This window comes from Chiloscyllium plagiosum, unplaced genomic scaffold, assembly GCF_037043375.1.
Source record: "Chiloscyllium plagiosum isolate Xiang-an unplaced genomic scaffold, Cpla_swu_hap1 HiC_scaffold_5, whole genome shotgun sequence".
NCBI lineage: Eukaryota > Metazoa > Chordata > Chondrichthyes > Orectolobiformes > Hemiscylliidae > Chiloscyllium > Chiloscyllium plagiosum.
Genome location: NW_028270143.1, coordinates 12864018 through 12888692, shown reverse-complemented (window position 1 = coordinate 12888692; position 24675 = coordinate 12864018). Strand labels below are relative to the sequence as shown.

At 39.2% G+C, this 24675-nt stretch overlaps 1 protein-coding gene across 2 annotated transcripts in view; it reads right to left on the bottom strand.

The window, feature by feature from the left end:
* Positions 1-24675, bottom strand: part of dnah5 (dynein, axonemal, heavy chain 5) — a 343383-nt gene that overhangs the window by 26734 nt on the left and 291974 nt on the right. For both annotated transcript variants that reach the window (XM_043689617.2, XM_087987009.1), the window contains 7 exons: positions 22007-22189; positions 20265-20508; positions 13368-13482; positions 11068-11258; positions 7020-7141; positions 6777-6926; positions 5067-5312 (listed from right to left, as the gene is read on the bottom strand). In XM_043689617.2, the coding sequence (XP_043545552.2) occupies positions 5067-5312; positions 6777-6926; positions 7020-7141; positions 11068-11258; positions 13368-13482; positions 20265-20508; positions 22007-22189 (1251 nt within the window). The remainder of the gene's footprint in view (positions 1-5066; positions 5313-6776; positions 6927-7019; positions 7142-11067; positions 11259-13367; positions 13483-20264; positions 20509-22006; positions 22190-24675) is intronic.

Genomic DNA, 24675 nt, shown 5'->3' with positions numbered 1-24675 from the left:
TTCCTGAAGATTATGAAGGAACAAAGTTGATTTTTACAATGATTTGATAGTCACATAACCACTGCTGAATGCAATATTTAAAAAATAAAAAATAATGGATATTTATTAAATTAAATGAATTTAAATGATAGCATTTGAACTCATGTCTCCAGATGATTAGTCCAAGTCACTGGATTCCCAGAGAATAAGTCTGCTACTAATTCCGCTGATGAAATTGTGCTAGTGCTCCTTTGGACTGGAAAGAGGTAATAAAAGTTCCAAAATTAAAACCTGGGAATAAGAGAACCAATCCACAGGTTCACTGGCTTGTTGTCAGTACTAAGTGAGAAATAAGACAGAATCATGAAACTAGGAGAAAATGAGGACTGCAAATGCTGGAGAGTCAGAGTCAAAAAGTGCAGCGCTAGAAAAGCACAGCAGGTCAGGCAGTACCAGAAGAGCAAGAGAGTTGACATTTTGGGCATAAGTCACAATAGGAATTATGTCCGAAACGTCAACTCTCCTACTCCTTGGATGCTGCCTCACTTTCAGAATCATTCAACTGCACTTTAGAACCATTTAGATAGAGAAGTCCATGTCAGGGATAACCTAATGTAACTTCCCTAAAAGAAAGCTGTATTGCATCAATTTGATTGGATTGAATTGCAGCCACCGGAGCAAGTTGGTTCAATTGATATCCTGTACTCGGTCGGAAAGCTTTTAATAAATATCACACATGATTATTTATTTATTTATTTATCCATAAGTCAGAAGTTTGTGGAATTGAAAGCAAAATCATTGGTGGATTGAAAACTGGTGAAAGCTGTGGACTTAAACTGTCAATGAATCTGCTCAAAAGCTAATTATCAGCAGTGTTCCACAGGGACCTTTGCTAATTGCTTTTTTCATTGATGATCCATAATGAAGTTGTTGAGGAAATTTTTCAAAATTCACTCATGGGAAGTGGGTGCCGCTAGCTGGCCAGCATTTGTTGTCCCTCTATGGTTGCCTTGGAGAAGGTGGTGGTGAGCTGCCTTCTTAAACTGCTGCAGTCAATATGATGAAGGTGGATCCTTTGGGAGGGAATTCCTAGGCTTACACACATTATCAAGTCATGTACGCAAGTTAGAACTTGATGCTGAACTACTACACACAGATTAATTTGTAAGAGTTGATGGCAAATCATGCTTAACTTGAAAAAATGCCATGTTAGACATGGAGACAGTCAAATATTAAACAAAACTGGGGTCACTATCTAAAGATAATCAGGTAATCCATCTAGGACTGAGATATGGAGAAACATCTTGACCCAAAGAGTGGCGAGCCAGTGGAATTCACTACAACAGACAACTGTCAAAGACAAAACATTATAGGATTTCAAGAAGCAGTTAGATATGGCACTGGTGGCTAAAGGAATCAAAGGTCCTAAGCTATTGAAGCTGGATGATCAGCCATGATGATAATGAATGTAACAGCATGCTTGAAGGGCTGAATAGTCTACCCCTGTTCCTATTTTTTTGCATTTACAAACTAAAGAGAAATATAAATAAAGCCAGTGCTGAAAGACAAAGGTAGCATTGACTGCGAAATGTTTTTAACCAATAGTAGGAAATTAATTAAAATAACTAAGATTCTTGGATGGTTTTAGAGAAAAATGTGTTATAGAACCTTACATACTATTTTGTCCACATATGAGATCTTATATTGACTTCTATGGAAAACCATCTCTGGTTTCCTTTCATGGCGCTGAATATTAAGGTTCTCGAAAAGATGCAGAGGAGGACCACAAGATTGATTTCCAGTTTAAAAATTTTGTTATCCAGACTGGCTCAATGAGCTGAGTCTTTGTAATTCTTGAAATTACTGAAGAGGTAGTGCTGTGACCTGATCAAGTGTACCCCAGGAATTTGTTGGAAATTAGGGAAGAAATTGTGGGCCCCAGCAGAAATATTTGCATTATCTACAGCCACAGATGAGGTGCTGCAGCACTGGAAGGTGGCTAATGTTGTGCTTTTATTTTTAAAAATGCAGGAAGGAAAAACCTGGGAATTATAAACCAGCAAGCCTTACGTCAGTGGTGGGTAAGTTGTTGAAGGGGATTCTGGGTGAAAGGATTTACATGCATTGGAGAGGCAAGAACTGATTAGGGACAGTCAGCATGGCTTTCTGAGTGGGAAATTGTGTCTTACAAACTTGATTAAAATTTTGAGGATGTAACCAAAAACATAGCTGAGGGTAGAGTGGTAAACATTGTTTACATAGATTTTAGTAAAGCCTTTGACAAGATTCTGCATGGTAGACTGATTAGTAAGGTTAGATCAGGGATTCAGGGAGAGCTTGTCAATTGGATACAAAATTGGCTTGATGGTAGGTGACAGAGGGTGAAGGTGGAGAGCTGTTTTTCAGACTGGAGGCCTGCGACCAAGCCTTGTTCCACAGGGATTGATGCTGGGTACACTCTTGTTTTAATATAAACAATTTGGATATAGGAGGTATGGTTAGTAAGTTTACGGATGACACCAAAATTGGTGGTACAGTCAACAGTGTAGAAAGTCATACAGTCATAGAGGTGTACAGCATGGAAAACAGACCCTTCGGACCAACTCGTCCATGCCAACCAGATATCCTAAACTAATCTAGTCCCATTTGTATTCTAAGATTGGGATAATAGGCTGAGGAGTGGCAGATAGAGTTTAATTTGGAAAATTGCAAGGTATTGCATTTGTGTAAAATGAACAAAAGCAAGGTAGGGTCTTGATTAGTGTTGTCGAATAGACAGACCTAGCTAGGGGTTCAGGTACATTGTTCTTTGAAAGTTGCTTTGCAGGTAGACAGAGTGGTTAAGAAAGCATTTAGCATGCTTGCCTTTATTACTCAGACTACTGAGTATAGGAGTTGGGGCATCATGTTGAAGTTGTACAGGATGTTGATGAGGGCACTTTTGGAGTGCTGTATACAGTTCTGGTTGCCCTGCTATAGAGAGGACATTATTAAATTGGAGAGGATTCCGAAAGGATACACCAGTATGTTGCTAGGACTTGAGGGTTTGAGTTATAAGGAGACACTTGATAGGCTGGGACATTTTTTCACTGGAGATTTAGGAGTGAACTTGGACTTTTACAAAATCATGAGGGGCATAGGTAAAATGAAGAGCAAAGATCTTTTCCCTAAGGTAGGGGAATTCAGAACTCGGGGGCATATTTTTAAGGTGAGAGGAGAAAGATTTAAAAGGGACCTGAGGGGCAATGTTTTCACACAGAGTGGTTAGAAATTAACACCCAGCAGAAGTGGTAGATGCAGGTACAGTTACAACATTTACAAACCATCTAGACTAGTACATGAATATGAAAGGTTTATACAGGGATCTGGGCCAAATGCAGACAAGTAAGAATAATTTAGTTTAGGAAACTTTGTCGACATAGACGAGTCGGACCGAACTGTGAGACTTTATGACTCTATAAATGTAGTTAGATGAGAGTGATTTGACTGAAGTTTAGAACATAAAGGATTAGGTTTTTTTTGTAGCCTAATTAATTTCAACCGGATAATTCAGGGAAAAAAAAACAACGTACAATTGATATAAGGATAGAGTTAAGTGTTAGGAGAAATCTTTTCTCAGAATACAGTTTGGAACAGGTTGCCAGATCATCTGAAGATTTCTAATTTGCTGTATTCCAACAAGAGCAGGAGCTGTTCCCAGTTGCAACAAAGGTCACTTTGTATAAAAGGTACTGACCCTGTAATATATATCACGACCAGTGTCATCTCTTGGATGGCCCATGTGAGTCAGGGAGAAATTTTCTAGGTTATTTTTCTCCTATTGGGCTAATATATTTATCTGTTTTATGGACTTTCCCATATGGTTAACATGGCTTTAGGTAAGTGGGGTTTACTTATTGTGATGCAACAGGCATCTTAAGCAAGACAGATTATTTTTATGTGACCATATTAATAGCAGTGTATTTTTGTGTGATAAAATGTCGTTCCATTCGATTTCCATTCCATAAATGCCAATGATAAAATTAGCAGAAGCTGATAAACAGCTTATAAGAAACTGATAATCAATATCCAATGATTTATGAAATATGTAAGAGGCTGAAATTCCATGGGGACAAGGAATTCCAAGGGAGTGGTGGTGCCCTGCAGCCCAATTGTCCCCATGTCCCACTATAACTGCAATTTCCTAAGAAAATGCGGAAGTAGTTGCAAAGATGGGTTATATTGTTTCTCAAGGGTTCACACGTCTTTCAAATGATCAGTTGTTTCCACTGCATGAAACAATTGATTTGAAGGCTGCCTAACTTCAATATTGAAACAAATTAAGAGAAGACATTATGAGAGCTTGTTTATGAACTGTAATGTCTGCAAGAAAACTTCATTGGGATTTATCAGCCATATTTATGTTAGTACTTACAAACTGCATCATCAATTTTATACTGTATACCATGCATAAACACACATACAAAAATGTTCATAACACTGATGAAAAAAGTTTTGCTTAATACTGTAAGTAGGACTACCAATTTGGGAGAGATGGAATATAATAATCACAATTTAAAAAACCCACTTGCTCTTTGGACTTCAATCATGTCTTCCAGACATTTTTCGGTACTCTAAATACTCTATTGTCGCCATCAAAATAAGTGAAGGTTTGCCATAATTGTCACTACCAAACTGACATGTTGCTGGATGCTGGGTTGATGTGAGTCCCAGATCACCATCTACTTTAAAGAAGTGAGCAGTAGAACATTAGCAGAAATTTTAACCTGTTTTTCAGTCAGAAAACTGACAGCATTGGGTACAATACAGGTTTTGCACCCCTCCTTATATCATTCCCATAAAACCAATGGAGGACAAGAAAATCAGTTTGAGAGTAAAACTTGCAGCTGATGCAAACCTTTCAGCTTTCTGCCAGTGCAGGGTGCTTAAATTAACCATACTGACTCTGGTTCACAATGTACTCCAATATGAAATCATTGAAATAAAATGGCTTTAGACATAAATCAATGTGTTCTTGAATAGAATATTTAATCATACACAATAGCTCTCAAACTCAGACATATTATTTTGTAGATGTTTCCTCTTACATTTGTCATAGTCTGCTGGAGAAGCTTACGGGCATGGATCTCTTGTCCTTGACCCATAGAGACACAGCGAGTTTCTATCTTGACTCTTCTCCCCAAAGCTATAATGGAATCTGTGGGATCAGAACCCATTGACAGAAAACAGATAAGAGGAGTATGTCTATCTGATTCCTTCCAAGTCATTTCCAAATCCAGGACAAGTCCTTCTGCATATTTTTCTCCCATTGCGTCCATAATATATTTACGGGCCTAAATAACAAAAGGAAAAAAATTAAAGATTTGTTTGTTGCTGGGTCCTACCTCATTAACTTTCATCCAACAGTGCATAAGATTACAATGTTATGTTTGTTATATACATGAAACTCCATAAAATATTTAGCTATTCAATCACTCCCATTTTTAATAATAACTCCTTTCACTTTCATGACTGACAAATTACTGGTTTCCCTTGCGTATTGTCAGTTCTCATAATCGTCTGAAATGAATAACAATAATTACTCAATTGATTGATTTAAACGTGTTAAAGGAATGACCCACACGAAACCTGCCTCAATAAAAATAACAATGGACAGATAGGGATGCATTTATGCAATTGCGTTTTGCACACCCTCTGAGCCTTTCCTGTCTGCATGTCACTGGATGGCTCATTCAAGGCCTGTTTCCCCCTTGGACTGTCTACTGATGGATAAAGTGCAGAAAATAAAATAATAAAGAATCGTGGATTCTGCTTTTGGGAAATTTCAAAACACTCATTTTCCAACCAGGTAATTACTTGACTGGGTTTTTAAACTCCTGCTCCTGGCAGCAAATAACATGGGATTTAAAAGCAATTTTTCTTTGTCCCGCTCTAGTGCTGTCAACAGTGACTTTAACCTTATGAATGTGAGGCTTCTGCCTCAGTCAGGACCTTGCTCAGAAAGGTTTATATGGGCCACAGGGAACCATTGACTTACCACTTTCCCTGAACAGTGAACAGCTTCAAAAGCATAGGTAGCTCACCAATGAATATTGTTCTGGGCCTCCAACCACTTCAATCATGCAGGCAGGGGGGGCTTGCTCTGCCCAAACCCCATCGAAGGAAATAACCACATTGAATTAATTCTGTGATGTTTTGTGTACATTGCTTGGCCATGAAGCAGTGCTTCACACAGGAAAAATCTATTGAATGTCATGGAAGAACTATGGCACCACTGATGTATTTCATCAAAATCTCAATTTAATTTGTTATTGAATTGACCTAAAACACCAGTGGATTTTCTTCTCTTTCTTACAGAAATGTACTCTACATTATTAGCATTTTTACTTTCCATCAGATGTGTGGCAATTTTTTATTTGTCATCTTGTTGTAGATCCTTGACAGCAGTTTGGGAAAGCAGTGAGGAAAGTCATGTTCCTTCTGGTGGTGGCATAGCTGATTCCAACACACACAGCTACCATCACCTTCTTACACATGTAACCACATGATAGCTTTCCAATAATATCACTAATTATGAAATATACTGCTCATTGAAATTCACTTTCAACATCAATGCATAAATTAACTTATTTGTTTAAGCAGTGTGGAATCTAACATACAGTCTAATGAAAGTTTATATCATTGATAAATGATAATCAAGGCAGTAATCTTTTTTAAAAACTGCAGAATGGTTCACTCTCTAAACCTCAAAGATGTATAATTTATTAAAGCCTGCAGTCCTCTGCATTCCAATGTACCTGTGCTATGGTTCTATCAGGAGACCAAGATCTGATCAGGAGAAGACGTCGGAAACAGTCCAAGGATTGATCATAAGCATTTGGCAGAATCTCTTCTTCGGGAGCTTCTTTATCAAACCAGTTTTTCCAGAGTTTCTCATTTCTCCCAATCTATTTAAATAACATTATTGCATGCTTAGGTAAACAAACAAAAAAAACTCACAAACATTGAGCGATGTATAATTTTATCTGTTCTAAACCTACTTGATCCAAGATATCTGCGAACTGCCCAAGTTTACTTAGTTCCACCAGGTTTAGCCAGGTCATATCTAAGATCCACTTTGCAGGTTTTGGAGGACAAGCCTTCAGGTCCAACGAAGCACCACCTGTAGTGTGTAAAAGGATGCAAAGTTTCATCTTACTTAAGTTCATTTATACCCTTCACATATGAAAATAGTTTTTCTATTTAATGAGAACAGATAGGAAAGTGTGGAGACTTGTCAACACCACAACCTATGGGACATTGGACAATAGATTTAAACAGTTTGAGTTACAGATAACTAGTAAGAACCATAACATGATTTTAAAAAATAATAGAGTAGCAGGAGACTACTTGGCTACTCAAGCCTGGAAATCCATAGACAAAATCATGGCTAATCATAAGGGGCCTGAACTCCTACGTCTTAATTGCACCTCCCATAACCTTTGTCTTTCTTGTCAATCAAAAATCTGTCTAACTGAGCCATGAATAAATTCAAATAGGGACAAAGATCCAGCCTCCACTTTTTACTGAGCGAGAGAATTCTAAATAAGAACAATGCTCAGAGAGAAGAAATTCCCCGCCTGAAATTGATCCACTTAGCTCAGCTGAATGTTTTCTGTTAGTTAGCTAGTACTCGATCCAATTTAATACATTACTCCCAACACCACATCCTCTTATGTTGTGGCATGACCAACACTCACTTTAATCTGGGCAGCTGCAGTTCTGAAAGTTGCTGTCACACACAGACTTCAGGGGCCTGCGCAGTTGGCAAGATAATTTAAAGGAATGCTGGTAGTAATGTTTTATATAATGATTATTCTTGCCTAAATGATCCTTTACTATGAAATCCTTAAAAAAACTAAAATTCATCTGCCAATAAATATAGAATGTAAGGGACAAAATTGCAAAGAGGCCAAAATGATGTCAACACAAAGATGTGCAATTAATTCTGACAAGGTTAAACAGTAATCCTCAAACAGAGGCATGGTAACATATTTTTAGCCCATCCAATTCACATGCCATGCCATGCAGGTAATCCAGCACACTTCTCATGTCCTGGACAATCATTTGCAGGAACAGTCATCAGCTGGAGGGTTAGCATTCCAGGTTATGGGGCTTGAACAGCTTATTAATGACATGGGTTCTGAAGGTCATCACCTCACAGCCTAAGAGAGTAAGTGAGTATTGCTAGACAGACAAGGAGGACAAGGCAGATAGAGCAGGAGTCACCTGAGTGCATCTCACTCTCTAATCAGTATTCAGTTCTGAATATTAGTGCAGATGATGGTTCCTCCAGGGAACAGAGGTATGGAAAGTTCAAAGCAACATAGGTGGCTCAGTTTCTGAGGATAGATGAAGGAAGTACAGGAAAGCAATAGTAGATAGGGAATTCTACAAGTTGAGGAACAGGTAAACTTTGAAAAATTTCATTCTTTGGGTGTGGGCATTGTTGCCAAGGCCAACATCATTGCCCTTGGTTTTAGGATGGTATGTTGCCTTCCATTTCTCAGAACTAAGCACATCACTGAGCTGCACAAAACATCTGCGATTGCAGGATGTGTTCAAGAATGGAGAGTTTTAGCAATGAGTAATAATTAGATCTGTTGAGGTTATTCTCTGTTGAATACCAGATGCTGAGGAGTGATTTAATTGAGTCATATAAAATTATATGGAGCCTAAACAAAATAGTTAGGGAAGACCTAATTTCCTTACCCTAGAGATCAATAACCAAAGGCAAACATTTACAGAAACTGGCAGAAGAATTAGAGGGAGTTGAGAAGAAATATTTTTACAAAAATTGTGGTGGTGGTGGGAGGGGCTCTGGAACCATTCTCATTATATTTAAAAAGGATATGCACTTGAATTGGTATAACTTGCAGAGCTACAGATTAAGAACTTTAATGAGGCTGAATAGCTTTATTTTGCAGTTGCAATTGTATAGAGCCTTGGTGAAACTATGCCTGAAATAATGTGTACTCTTCCAGTGACTTTATTTAAGGACATATTTGCCTTTAGAGAAGGTTTGCCAGTTAGGAGGATCATTCTAAGCGGAGAAACTGAGGAGACTAGGTGTACAGCACAGGAACAGATCATTTGGCCCACGATGAAAAGCCTACTGCGCCTGATATTCCCAGGTGGTCTCCCATCAAGTACTAGCCAGGCCTGCATAGCTTCCGAGATCAGGTGAGATGGGATATTTTCAGACGATTACGGCAAAGAACAAAATGTGATCTCATTGAAGCATACAAAATTCGTACTGAGCTTGACAGTAGAGGCTGGAAGAATAGATTCTCTGATTTCAGTGCCCAGAACCCAGGGATCATAGTGTCCGAATAAGAAGGAAGCCATTTAGGACTGAGTTGAGGAGGAATTTCTTCATTAGAGGGTTGTGAAACTTTGAAACTCTCTACTCTTCAGGGCTGTGGAGGCGAAGTCGTTGGGTATGTTCAAGACGGAGATCAATACATTTCTGGATAGTACAGATATCAAGGGTCAGGAACGATAGTATGTGAAAATGGCATGGAGGTATACTCTGAGCTATGATTGAGTTGAATGGTACAGTAGACTAAATGGCTGACTAGCATATTCCTGTTTCTATTTCAGATGTTTTGACGTTTAGATATGATTGTTTCTGTGGTAAACCTTCTGTTGCTTTTGTTTCTAAATATAGTGGCCACATTGTTGAACTAGTAATTTAACGGTTATTTTTGAAATAGTATTAATTGTGAGACAATTAAACTTGTGAATTTAAATCTGGTTACTTAAGTAAATTTGGAATTAAAAGCCTGCATCAGTAAAGACAGTATGAAACCACCAGATCATTGTCATCTAGATCACTACTTGCTTTTTAATGGAAGAAAACATGCTGTCCTCACCCTGCCAACATATGTCTCTAGTTCAAGGGAAGTGTTGCTGACTCTTAATCACTCACCATTAATTTAAAAGAAAGCTTCACTGATTTATCCAGCAACCCTTTGAGAAGGACATTGCTTTCACCATGCAGTGGATTCTAGCATTCTTTAATGTTGATTCCTGTTATACAGCTGCAGTGATACCATCAAGCTGACCATGCAGCCAATGACATTAAAAAATTATGTATAAATAACCAGAAGATGGAATTTCTTCTTAAACATTTTACTGACAATAAACTGCATTTTTGGCGATACACATGCAGTAAAGGTAGAAGCCAAAAAATGTGAAATTCTTTTACAAAAACAGAAAATACAGCAACAACACTCCACAATTATAACATTATTTTTCTAAGGTCAATTCTGTTGTCCAGCAAAGTTACTACTCCCAGATTGAAGCTTGATCATTTCTAGTAAAGAACTGGGGGGTGAAAAAGAGACAGAGTCACCAGATTTCACGTGGTGAGCATGTGGAGGGGAGATGGTTTCACACTTCACCCTGTAATACAGCAATAAATGGCTGATTGCAACTTCAGGGTTTCTGCATTAACATGTGCTTGAAGTAAATCCTGAGATTACAATCAGTTTCAGCACAGTGATGACAGCAAACACAAATATCTGGGCCATTGTGTTTTCAGATGCTGTCACTAAAAGCAGCGTACAGATGAGAATTTTCTGCTCTTTTCAGAATCATGCCATTATCATTTACACCACCTGAGCAGGCAATGGGCCTCAATTTGATGTTATTTAAGATTCATCAGTAATTTGGCTTTCACTTGGTGCTACACTGAAGTGCTGGCTATATTATGTGCTCTTTTACTGGAGTGGAACATAAACCCAAAACTTCCAGATTCAGACCCTGAAGTGTTATTACTGAGTATAGCTGACATTCAAGTCAGTATTTTTACTTATTTCTGAAAGATATAATTTTACAGTATATAAATATATGTGATCATGTATGATTGTTACATTATCTTGTAATACTTAAAGACAAATGAATACCACAGCAAAATCATTTGAAACAATCTTCAATTACATGATACAAATGAGTTTAAATATTTACCTTGTAGGTGGTTTACCGAGTAAATATTAAATAAATAAATATTTCTATTGTGAAGCAATACAAGTTTAATATTCTCACCTTTAATAAGAGTGAGGAACTCTTCATGTTTCAGTCTGTGGCGCTGCATGTCAATCTTCAATGTAAGGAGTAATGTGAATAGAAACTTATGTTCCACATACAAGCCAAGGGCTGCATACTTATATACTTCATATGTCATATGCTCTATAATAGTTGCTATTCTCTTACTGGTAATGGGACTCTTGATGGATCTGCAAGATGAGATGTGCATTCAGATTTAAAAAACCAACAACCTATTTTGTTATCAACTCAGCAACAAGTTAGAAATTCTGTATATAAAACCGATAAAGAGAAAAGTTCAAACGTCTTTGTCAAAATGTCTATACAATTTCCAGATTTCAAACAGATAATTGGATGGAGTTGTGATATATTTTTCATTACGAGAGAGGAAGAAAAAAAAAACACTGAAGCAGTTTGGAAAACTACAAATGAAACTCTGTTATTCAAGAAAGGAGAAAGATAAAAAGCTGGAAACTATAGGGCAGTGAGCCTCATGTGTCATAAGAAAAAGGCTGGCATCCATTATTAAGGGAGAAAATTATAATACAATTAAGCAGAATCAACACAATTTTATGTAAGGGAAATTATATTTGGCAAATTTATTAGAGTTTAGCATGTTATATTCTGGATGGATAAAGCAGAACTATTCAATAAGGTGTCAGATTTAAGGATTATAAAAATAAGAGTTTATGATGTTTCAGGGAATATTAGAGTTGGGATAAAACTGTCATCTTAAGGTAAGCAAACTGTAACTAGTGGGGTATTGCAGGAACCAGTACTATGGTTTAAACTTCTAACAATCTGGAGTAATGGCTTTATTGAAAGGACCTTAAATACTGTAGCCACATTTGCTAACCCTATGCAAGGCTAGGTGGAAAAACAAGTTGTAGGGAGGACACAATGGGCAGATTGTTATGATTACCGATCCTCCCACCGGAGTTTGTGGAGTGACCACATGAAAAGGTGGGAAGGTGAGTCTGATGTTCCATATATGGTGATCAAAATTGGCATGCTGGGGGATTGCGGCATTGAATTTCAGTTCCAGAACCCCCTGCTGCACACAGGCCTTGGCAGCTCATGCAGCCGGTAAGAAAATTAGAGGGAATGTTGCAGGTTGGGTGCGTGGTGTTGGGACACCGATGCATCCTGCCAAATAGCAACTTAATCCCATCAAGGCTGACAGCAATTCAGTCAGCGGGGGTTTCACCAAGACTTTAAATCCAAGCTCCCATCTGTCTGCATGGCTGGATGGTAAAAGATCCTTTGGCACTATTGTGATGAACAGCCAGGCAGGTATCATTGGTGCCCTGCCCAATTTTTGTCCCTCAATCAAGGCTGTAAAAAAAAAAATCACCTGTTTATCATCACACTGATCTTTGTGAGAATTTTCTGTGTACATATTTATTTTCATGTTTCCTACATTAGAATAGTGCTGAAAAATGTGTTGCTGGAAAAGTGCAGCAGGTCAGGCAGCCTCAAAGGAGCAGGAGAAGGGTTTATGCCTGAAACGTTGATTCTCCTGCTCCTTGGAGGCTGCCTGACCTGCTGCACTTTTCCAGCAACACATTTTTCAGCTCTGATCTCCAGCATCTGCAGTCCTCACTTTCTCCTACATTAGAATAGTGACTATACTTCAAAAGTACTTGATTTGTTGAAAAGTTTTTGAAACGTCTGGTGGACACGAAAGGCCTTACATAAATGCACAACCCTACTTTGTGTTTTTGGTGAGATCACATAAGTATTGGTCTCCTTATCTAAAGTAGTATATACTTGCATTGAAGGCTATCAGAAAAGATTAACTAACTTGATTTCTCAGGTGAGAGTTTGTCTTATGAGGAAGGAGTGAGCAGGTTTGGCCAATACTCTTTGGAGACAAGAAGATTGAGATGTGATCATTTTCAAACACATTATACTGGGCGTGCGCGGCAGGGTAAATGCTGAAATGATATCTCCCTTTATGTTATGTTCTGAATTGCTGTCCAGAGGGAACGCTGGTAAATGTCTTTACTAAAACAGGACAGAGAGGAAGTTAACATAAATACTATCTTGTTTGTGTGATGACAGTGGCCAGAGTAATTTCCATGTGTGTTACAAAAAATTATATTCTTATTCTGTTATTTACAAATGATTACTGAGATTAGATCAGGATTGTTTCAGACAGTTTTACAACTGATTAAACTTTGACTTGTGTGCACTTTCAAGATTAGCATTAATTATTTCTTCTGAAAATATACGTTGATATAACTTAAAATTCAATACACTACTACTAAAAGAAATATCTTCATGAATTCTTTCACTACCTGGCTAACGACAAGTCAAAAAGCCCCAGGAACTGCCGTAGAGAGGTTTGGTACATAACATTCACCATGCTCATCTCAGTAATCAAAAAGTAGAGGATGCTTCCTCTGGTTGCAACTATGAAGAGAATAACAGAATAAAGACAATTTATACATGGGAGGCAAATATCCATGGTCTTTCCAGTACACTCTTTGGTAACTGAACAAGTTAGCTCTAGACTAGCATTATATAAGTAAATTACTTCATACAAGCAATCACTCCAAATGCTTCCTAAAGTACAATGTTCAAAATTGGAAGCAATAGGAAGATTTTTCCTGTTAATCCCTGCCAAACAGAACGAATTGTTGGTTGAGAGCCCAAATGGTGTAGAGTCTGGCTTTGCTCGAGGAGTAGAATCCTGTCTCTGGGTACCTCGAACAATCAGAGCAGGTGGACAGAACAACATGCTAGATCTCTCAAAAGTTCTCTAATTAAAAGGGACCATAGGAGGTACAAGAGAGGCTGCAGTAACCACTGGAAGGGAGAAGAGATCCTATGGGTTGTGTCCTCTCCATCTTCAAATTTGCTTTCATCATCACTTCTCTCATCAGGAAAATGATTCTTAGATTAGATTCCCTAAAGTATGGAAACAGGCCATTTGGCCCAACAAGCCCACACCAAAGAGTAACCCAGCCAGACCCATGCCCCTACCCTATATTTACCCCTGACTAATGCACATAACACCATGGGCAATTTAGAATGGCCAATTCACCGGACCACAACATCTTTGGATTGTGGGATATTCCGCAAACTTACTAACCATACCTCCTATATTCATATCCAACTTGTTTATACAAATGACAAATAACAGTGGATGCAGCTTCAATTCTTGTAGCATACCACTGATCACTGGCCTCCAGTCTGGACAACAACCCTCTATCATCACCTACTGTCTCCTACTGTGAAGTCGTTTTTATCCAATTGGCTGATTCTCCCTGGATCCCATATGATCTAATTTTACTAACCAGTCTACCATGTGGAACCTTGTCAAAGGCCTTGCTAAAATCCATGTAGAAATGTCTGCTGCTCTGCCTTCAAAATACTTGTAACTGAGACAAAGGTAATTATTCCTTCTCAACCTAACTACACTCCTCAACACAGTAAGCCATATCATCTCCCTTCAATACCTCTGCATCATCTGGTTAGATTCCCTTATCCATCAAAATAGAGCCAAAAGAATCACATGCTTTTCTTCCCACTGTAATACCTCTGGTGTTCTCCAAGCATCCATTCTTGGTTCCCATTCTAGATTTTGCTTTTGTAAGCCCTCAGAAATTGCAATCTCATCTAACACAACAACCATGCTGGTGACTCTCAGCACTATCTTGCCATCTCTCCATGAATTATTGTTCAGTTTATGATACGCAAGACTGCTTGTCCAATATCCAATCCAACATGAACAACTCCTCCCACCCCGGTTATACTCTCTTCCAACCGCTTCCATCAGACAGAAGAAATAAAGGTTGGACAGATTTGAGAACAGCTTCTTCCCTGCTGTTTGAACTTTTGAATGGACCTCTCAAATGTTAAAACTGATCTCTCTATACCTTCTCTGTGGCTGTAACATTGTATTCTGCCCGCTGTTCTGCTCTCCTGATACACTTTGTATGGTATGATCTACTTGTATAGCATGTAAAATAATACTTTTCACTGTATCTTGGTACAAGTGACACCAACAAATCAATCAAAATTTTCTTCCAACTAAATGCCAGGACGACTGAGTCATTGGTCCAATGGTCCGATAGCAAGAGATGTCTCCAATGGAACGTATGTCTCTGATGTGTGTCAGGATCCCAATGTGCACATATCTATGATGCTTTCATGGGAAAGTTAAACTTCTGATTGCTGGCTTAACTGTGCCCAAATGACTCTGTGATTCTACTGAAAGCGGGATGAGATATAAAGGTCCATATCTATTGTGGCTCAGGCTGTTTGTCCTATATTTACCAGTTTTGAACATGAGTTTATTTATAGAGATTTTCATATCAGGTATAAAGCCAGAGTGACTCTAGGTAAATTAGCTGCAGAATTAAAACACACCAACTCCCCTAGCAGTGGTCATCCTCCATCCAGGCAATGTTCATTCACAATTGTCACTCTCTGTCCTGGCAATATTCATTTCCAATCTCATAGTAACGCTGACTCCCCTACATCCCCTTTGACAATGATTACACTTTCTCGTCCCCTGTGGTTAATACTCCATTCTCGTCCTTGTGGACAATGCTGATCCATCTATAATCCCCTCTCCTCATTCATCTTCCAGAAACCAGGACTCAAATACAACCTATGCCAGAAGACTCATCATTGACACAAAGTGCACGGGGCAGGTGTTGGGAGCAGACATTGAGATTAGTGTAGCAGGTGCTTTTCTAGGAGAATCGATGTTCCAGGCCAAAGCTCTTCATTAGGAATGAGGGTGGGAGCCTCGAGGTGCAGAGATAAACGAGAGGGGGATGGGGCTCAGGTTTTGGGGAGTCAGGGCGTGAACTACATGCTACAGGATTCCTCACCTCTGAACTGCTCTTGCAACCATTATATTTATATGACAAGTACATTCAGTTACTGATAAATGTTAAGCCCCAGGATGTTGATGGTGGTACTCAGTGAATGTCAAGAGGTGACAGTTAGATTGTCTCTTGTTGTAGATGGTCGTTGCCTGGCATTTGAAAGTCACAAATGTTACTTTTCACTTTTCAGCCCAAGTTAATCACCCTTTAGAAAACTGTATATGCTGTCTTTTCAAACAGTTGCAGTTCATTTGGTGGAGGTAAATCACAGTATAGTTAGAAAGGGAAAGCTAGATTTTTGACTCAGTTCAAGGAAGGAATGGCTGCAGAGTTACAAGTCTGGACAGTGTGTGGCCTGGACAGGAACCTGCAGATGGTGATGTTTCCATGCACCTATGTCCCTTGTCTTTCCAAATGGGTTAAGGTTGTGGGTTTGGAAGGTGCGACTACCTCTAGGTTGGACTACCCCAATGCATTCCTGTCTGGCATCCCATATCTATCCCCATCCCCATCTAAATTTGTGTTCATTCAAATCTCTGCTCCTGAGATCTGAACTTGCTCCAAATCTTATCCTCCTATCATGTATGTGTTCTCTAATCTACACCAGCTCCCAACGCCAGGAATAGAAATCGCAAGCACCAATGCTGCTCCTGATCTGAGTCCTTGGGTCCCTGACCTAAGCATAGCAGGCACAGTGACCCAGCACTGACCCGGGTACAGTGACCCAGCACTGATCCGGGTGCAGTGACCCAACACTGAGACTTTATCTCGACCCCTACCTGGGTACAGTGGACCCCTAGTGCATCACTCCCTGGTCTTTGGGCCCTGATACACCTTCCTGCGCTGGGCCTTGCTGGCTCTGCAACCAACAACATCTTGATGTTAAAATATTCATCTTTGTTTTCAAATACTTCATCCCTCCCTGTCTCCTTAGCTTCCAACAACTTTACAAGCCTTCAAGTTCTGTGGTCCTTTCCATGTCAGCCTCCTGAGCTTGCCTGACCTTAACTGGTCCATCATTGAAGGCTATTCTGCCTAGACTCTTAGCACCCTCCTTAGTTCCTGCCCTAAACACCTTTTTGGTCCACGTTTTTCTTCACTTTTAAGATGATCCTTAAATGTAATGTCTTAATTCACAATTTCAGCCATGTATCCTGGTATTTTCATCTGTGGCTTATGTGAGAAATGTTCTTTTATTAATGTCACCGTTATTAAACACTTTGGGACGTTTTACCATGATTAGGACACCACAGATTGTCTATACTCGAGTAATTGTTGATCTCATATTAAGAAACAACTTCAAGTTTTTGGCTGGAAAATCCTTAATTTTGGATCAGTGAATCTTTTCCACAGTTGCTGTTTTCTCACTTAAACATCAAAAATATTGGTATATAACCTGGGGCAGCCAGTCCCTGCTGAGATCAGTCCCTTGGACAGCAACTAATTGAGGAAAAGCTGACCCTCTAATTCTTGGCTAAAAATCTGATCTGGAAAACCAAACGTTTATGCAAATATAAATGGTAAATGTGGGTTACTGTCATAGACAAATATATATGCAACAGAATAGGAAAAGGCTGAGACCAAATTAACAAAGATGAAGAAAAATCTTTTTTGTGACAAATGAAGTATTGGAACGACACAGTCCAATAATACAAACTTCCGCACTTTCAGATTAAGCCTGAAGTGGCAGCCAGAGAGGTTGATGGATTTGAAACTTGTGCAAAAACACTTAAGGAACTTGCAGAAAAGGGAAGTAATAAAAGACTTGGGAGTCAATGGAAGAGGTGAGAAGCAGTCCAGAATGTCACTGGTTTGCATCTGAAAACTGAGGATACTTCAGAGAACCAAAACACCTTCATACATTGGCTTTTTCAAACAATGTCATAAAATTCATATTTTTAGCGCAAAATGAAAACTCCAGTAGGAACTTAGTTCTGAATGCAAATAATCTGAAAAGCTTTGATTAGGATTCTAAGAACGTACACATAAAGAAATTAACTTTGCTTTCAAATGACAGGGTCGTATTTTGCTACAGAGGTAATTATGATGCTGAAATGCTCACCATTATTTATATGGAAATGAATGGAATGTTACCTTTAGCAACCATTCACAAGCAATGAAATACAGTATTTCAGAAGCATCTAAAATGCAGCGTAAGTTGACTGAAAATAGCAGCTTGACAACCAAACACTGAATGATTAAAGTTTGCCATTACAATGTAATTACCTATTTAAAGGTTTTATAAGTCTTAATTACTGTCAAATGACTTCTCCGTTTCTGCAACTTAACTTTTGAATCTCATTCCTTCACATATGGAGGGTGGTGGTGGAGGGTTGTTTTTCAGACTGGAGGCCTGTGACCAGTGGAGTGCCACAAGGATTGGTGCTGGGTCCACTACTTTTCGTCATTTATAAAAATGATTTGGATGTGAGCATAAGAGGTACAGTTAGTAAGCTTGCAGACGGCACCAAAATTGGAGGTGTAGTGGACAATGAAGAAGGTTACCTCAGATTACAACAGGATTTGATCAAATGGGCCAATAGGCTGAGGAGTGGCAGATGGAGTTTAATTCAGGTAAATGCGAGGTGCTGCATTTTGGGAAAGCAAATCTCAGCAGGACTTATACACTAAATGGTAAGGTCCTAGGGAGTGGTGCTGAACAAAGAGACCTTGGAGTGCAGGTCCATAGCTCCTTGAAAGTGGAGTTGCAGGTAGATAAGATAGCGAAGAAGGTATTTGGTATGCTTTCCTTTATTGGTCAGAGTATTGAGTACAGGAGTTGGGAGGTCATGTTGCGGCTGTACAGGACATTGGTTAGGCCAATGTTGGAATAGTGCGTGCAATTCTGGTCTCCTTCCTATCGGAAAGATGTTGTGAAACTTGAAAGGGTTCAGAAAGGATTTACAAGGTTTCGATACATCTCCACCAATATAGAGTCATAGAGATGTACAGCATGGAAACAGACCCTTCAGTCCAACCCGTCCATGCCGACCAGATATCCCAACCCAATCTAGTCCCACCTGCCAGCACCCAGCCCATATCCCTCCAAACCCTTCCTATTCATATACCCATCCAAATGCCTCTTAAATGTTGCAATTATACCAGTCTCCACCACCTCCTCTGGCAGCTCATTCCATACACGCACCACCCTCTGTGTGAAAAAGTTGCCCCTTCGGTCCCTTTTATATCTTTCCCGTCTCACCCTAAACCTATGCCCTCTAGTTCTGGTCTCCCCCAACCCAGGGAAAAGACTTTGCCTATGTACCCCATCCATGCCCCTCAATTTTGTAAACCTCTATAAGGTCACCCCTCAGCCTCTGACACTCCAGGGAAAACAGCCCCAGCCTGTTCAGCCTCTCCCTATACCTCAAATCCTCCAGCCCTGGCAACATCCTTGTAAATCTTTTCTGAGCCCTTTCAAGTTTCATCTGAAAACAAACCTTCCAGCTCAGTGAGCAAACTTACATCCACAGTGAACTGTATTAGAGAAGGTGGTGGTATGGACAAATAGGCAACTGGCTGGCATACCAACATTTCAAATGTTGCTCAAGTTTCAGCTTTAAAAGAAAAGCTAATTAACACCAAGGTCAAAAGTGAATTAATACAGGAATTCAAATTAAAATAACCAAATGGACAGCTGGAGCATGTTCCAAATATCACCAAGGTTGAATTGTAGCCTTCCTGTACCACAAACTTTGAGGAAAGGTATATCACACATAGCATAACTTCTTCACAGCAGTGACTGTCATGGCAAATGCTCAAAACAGCAACTACTATCTCAACTAATTTGCTTCAGGGTGTATAGCAATGTCACTATCATGTATAGAAGATTACAAACCAGCAAGACTGGCTTTGGAAATAAATGGCTACTACAGGACCATTAAAGGGAAAATGCATCACTAATTCAAGCTCAAATCAATTTCCTGCTATCACCACGGAAAATGAGATATTCACATGCTGCAACCAATACCGGATGTGAAAGTTCTGCACATTTACATTCTTGTATGGTGCAGTCTTTCTCTGGCACCACAGCAGCAGTCCCTCTTTGGCAGAGGTCTCCTCCACAGATATGTCTTTTGTACCTGATTTAACATTTTAACTGATGCTGCCTGCTTAGGGTTCCTGCAGAGTTAGTGAATGGTCCTTCAAATCAACTGCTTAAAACATGTACTGTTGTCATTCACACAGGTTCCAGGTGTGTCATAGAGGATGTTGTGCTTTTTATAACCTCCACACCACAAGTCTACAGGCAAGGGGAAGTGTGACAAATGGTTTGCCACTGTTCATTTGCCAAATCAACAGACCGATATCTGGCCCAACATTTCATGCCATTTGTAACAAATGTATCCTCACCTGGTCTGTACTCCTCACGAGCAGCATTGATCTGTATTTCTGTTTCAGCAGCTATATGCAGTTTCTGTGTAACTTCCTCAGCTGTCTTTTTTGTATTGCTTAGAACAGTGATAAGGCTTTCATCCTCTACAAGGGAACCTTTTGTGCTTGTCAGACGATACAGTAGATTGTCTTCCAACTCCTTCATTTTCCTTTTATTTGATGTTACGTCTTCCATTAGATCGGTTCTCTCTTTTTCAAGTTCCTATTTCCAAAAAGCATCCATCTTTATCTGATTACTTTCCAGAAGCATTGACTAAGCACAATATATTAATAAACGGAGACTCAATGTATTGTCTAACAGAATGCAATGGGGGTTAGTTACTATCCATACGGCGCACTGCAACAGTTCATCAGGATTCCTTTGACAGCATGTTCCAAACCTGCGGCCTCTACCACCTGGGAGAACAAGTGCAGCAAATGCATGGAGACACTATCACCTGCAAATTACCCCGAGGTCAAATATCATTCTGTCATTCCTTCAATGTCACTGGGTCAAGACTTTGGAAGTCCCTTCCTCATAATACCATGCGCACCACATGAACTGTAGCAATTCAAGAAGGCAGGTTACTGCCACCTTCTCAAGGGCAATTAGCCAGTGTCATTCATATCCCAAAAATGAATAAAAATCAGGTTGAAGTTTGGAAGCTGTCAAAGGAGCTTTGATGAGCTACATGTAGTGCTTTCAAGAGCCAACACAAACTGCTGTTGCTGTGCACTGGTGGTGGAGGGTTGGAGATGATATTGCATGGTGTACTGATCAAGCAGCTGCTTTGTTCTGAATGGTGTGGAGATTCTTGAGAGTTGTTGGAGCTGCACTTATTTAGACAAGTGGGGAGTTTTCTGACTTTTATATTCTAAATCCCATTCCTGACTTGTATATTCTAAATCTCAGCAGGCCTTAAGGAGTCAGGGGTTACATTGCTTCCCATAAAATTTCCAGCATCTGCTCTGCTTTTATAGACATACATTTACATGGCAAGGGCTGGTTACATTTCTGGTCAAAGGGAATGCCAAGATGCTGATTTTGGCACATTCAGCGAGTGTGATGCCATTTAATGTCATGGAGAAATGATTAGTTTTTTCTCTTGCAAGTGGTGTTACGCTCACAACTTACGCTAATAACATATAAGGAAAATGTACACTTTACTTTCAAAATAGCAGCATCAAATAAAAATAATTTTCCTAGACCAAGCAAGATGTAATTCAGGTAGGAGTTAGGCATCTAGTGAGTTTTCTACTGATACACAGGCAGACATGTCTCAGCCCATCTCTGAGAAGTTACTTACCAACCTAGGTGTTGATGATCACCAAATTCAACTTTAATTGAAGAGACTGGTTTAGTGTAGGTGGAATTTATTATTCTAACCAGGTATATATTGGAATCGTCATGAGTGATGGTTCCAGGACCTGTTGACCTTAGGCAAGGACAAAGTTGTTTTTTTTTAATCTTAGCCAATTATCCCTCCATAATCCTTAATACTTTACTTGCTTTTTCAAAGGGAAATTTGAAAGCAAAGCACATGAGCCTTTTACAATTGTCAGGGGTCATGAAGTTCTTCATACCTTGAGAACCTCCAAGGATATAGTATGCCTTTAATAATAAACACATGCAACATTTTTAGTTTATACACCTTCTAACAATGAAGTAAGTAGTGAAATGCCACCAAAACAGGATTATAACTTGAAAGGAACAAACATACCTGTTTTTCAGTGAGAATGACTCTACCAAGTAACTGGTCCTCCAGACCTTTCATAGTAACAGTAAAATCAATGATGGACGTTCGAGCACTGATTTCAGGTGTGTACGCTGGGTTGGGAAGCTTAGTAGTGATGTATAGTCTGAATCCATTCATGATATCAATCTCTTTATCACCCACTTTCACCTGTTGAAATAGCCTTTGTAAATAAATACATTTTATATATAGATCTTAAGTACATAATGAGCAAACTTTTGGGCCTTCAATCTAGTGGTCAACAGCACATATTTTCTTTCCTTGAACCAGAGAAATGGAACATGCATTCTTCCGTATAGGAAGTTGGAATCTCTTGAAAATTGAATTTTTCTGTATATCTTGTGGAGCATGAGATCTTGTTTAACTGCAGTCAATTGCTTCCTCTGAGCATAAAAAGTTTCTAATATATAAAAAAAAGACAATAAATTCCACTGCCCCCATTATTCCATAAGCTGACGTCAAAGAACTGTAAGGCACCAAACATACCATATTATCAATGGTACGTTTAGGAAAATAAAAATTCTGTCTTCCTAAAACAAACAAGAAGTGACTTTCAGGTGAAGCTGGGCAAATGGGGAATGGTTTTTCCAATGTCATGAATAACTGTCCAGTTTCCATTGGCTAGAAAGAGTCTAATGAGTGATTGATACAGCACAAATCCCGAGAAATAAGGCATATCAGCAGGTGCTCAGGATCAGAGGGCAATCCTTGTCTGACAGACCTTATAGAGGGTAGTTGTTGTCAAGGACCTGTCCTCTTCAGATGGAAGATGGACCACAAGTGACCTAGGGAAGATTCCCTAACATTTTGGCTCGTGAGCCTAACTTCCTTCACAACTTTAATAAGATTGACATGCTCTTGCCAACTGCCTACATGTCCTCTGAAATCAGTAAACTATCCCAAGTTGGTTGTATACTTTTTTGTCTAAATAGCCCATGCATATATTTAAATTGCTGCTGCTTAATAAACTATCTGAAAATTCCTTCCAAAAGACTGACTGCCTATATGAGATAGTTATGAACCCCCAAAATCTACACTGGTGCAAGTTTTCAAATCTGCTCCCAAGACTCCCAAAGACTTTCTGATTCACAGAAGTCTGGGGACAGTCCTTTACAGCAGCATTCAACAGGAATGCCTCAAATGGAATGCCCAATGTGTGAACTGCAGTGAGAATGAGGTATGGGACTATGAATTTCCCTCTCACTGTCCATGCCGAATATGCTCCTTCCTCACTAAACTCATGCAAGAGACCAGTCCATTTTCTTTTTTCTGCCAAATTCCTGCCGTTCTGAGACAATCAGGTAGTATATGACCTGGTAGTTGCAGGAGTGGCTGTAAGCGGATGAAAGGACACTGGTACAAGTCTTCTCTCTCCCCATTTCACCACAATAGTTTGTATAATGAAGGCTTCTGACATAACCAAGATCTCCAGTAGATGATTCAACATAAATTTCAGGACAATGTAACTCTGTAAATGTTTTTCTGAAGTCCATAGAAATGGGTGCAGTATAGCAGCACTTCAACCCTCCCAGGGACATTGCAAGATCACAATTACTGATGGAAATCCTGCAAGCAGGTAGCCACAGGTAAAACAAAATGGCCATCCACCAAGGACTAGAAGTAGGGTCATGCCAGAGTTTAGGTGATGGGCAGAAATTCCCTTTGCATGAATGAGGGAAAATTAGCATGAGATATTAAAATTTCCTTGTTTTATGCTAAAAACTATATAGTTTAATAAGAATAAGTCATACTGAATATAATTTCAATGGACATTTTTACAAATGTTTATTTTTACAAATGTTTATTTTAATTTCCATTTTTATATAGTGCCTTCTTTAACCACTGGACATTCCAAAACACATTGTAATCTTGTGTAGCCTGATTGGTTAGAGAGTGAGCACTACAAAAAATGAAAGGAATGTCATGAATAACCACTAACATTAACACAAAAATACCAAAGGATGTGTTGATATTTGTCTTTTTTTTTGAAGTTAATAAATGATGTGAGATGAATTAAAAAGTCAAGAAAAAGTACATACATGTGTTTTGTAGGTACGTGTGCTTCATGGCTTTCAAATCTGAGCTCACAAACAGAAAAACCTGCTAGAATTAATTTTGGTTGGAAAAACCACAGAATCAGTGGGGAATCCAGTCGCCATTCATGTCTGTTAGATTCTCCAAATATAAGGTGATATGATGAAATGAGGTATCCTTGATGTTTCTGCATTATAGCCATTGGTTGAGATGATTACAGCACAGCGGAGATATTGCTAGGTAAGCCTGGTTAAAAATGGATATCTGACTTTAATCACAGCTGGATTGCAACATAAACTCTGATGCGTCAATTACAGGCACAGAAATGCTCAAAAAGTGAGTGGGCAGAAATCATGCCCAACAAGGCAACCAAGTCTAGAATTGAAAAAGAAGTGGTAGCTGGAAGATACGTTCCCTTCACTGGTGATTGGGATTTCATTGTCACTTTTCCTAGACCGGCTCCTGGAAGCAGTGGTAAGCAAAATACAGGAGTATAAATTCACATTGTGACCCTAACATAACTCCTCCGATTATGATGCTCGTTACGAATGAGGAAGGAATTGTCTGTTGAGGTTCTGCAAAGAATGGCACCAGAATGTTTG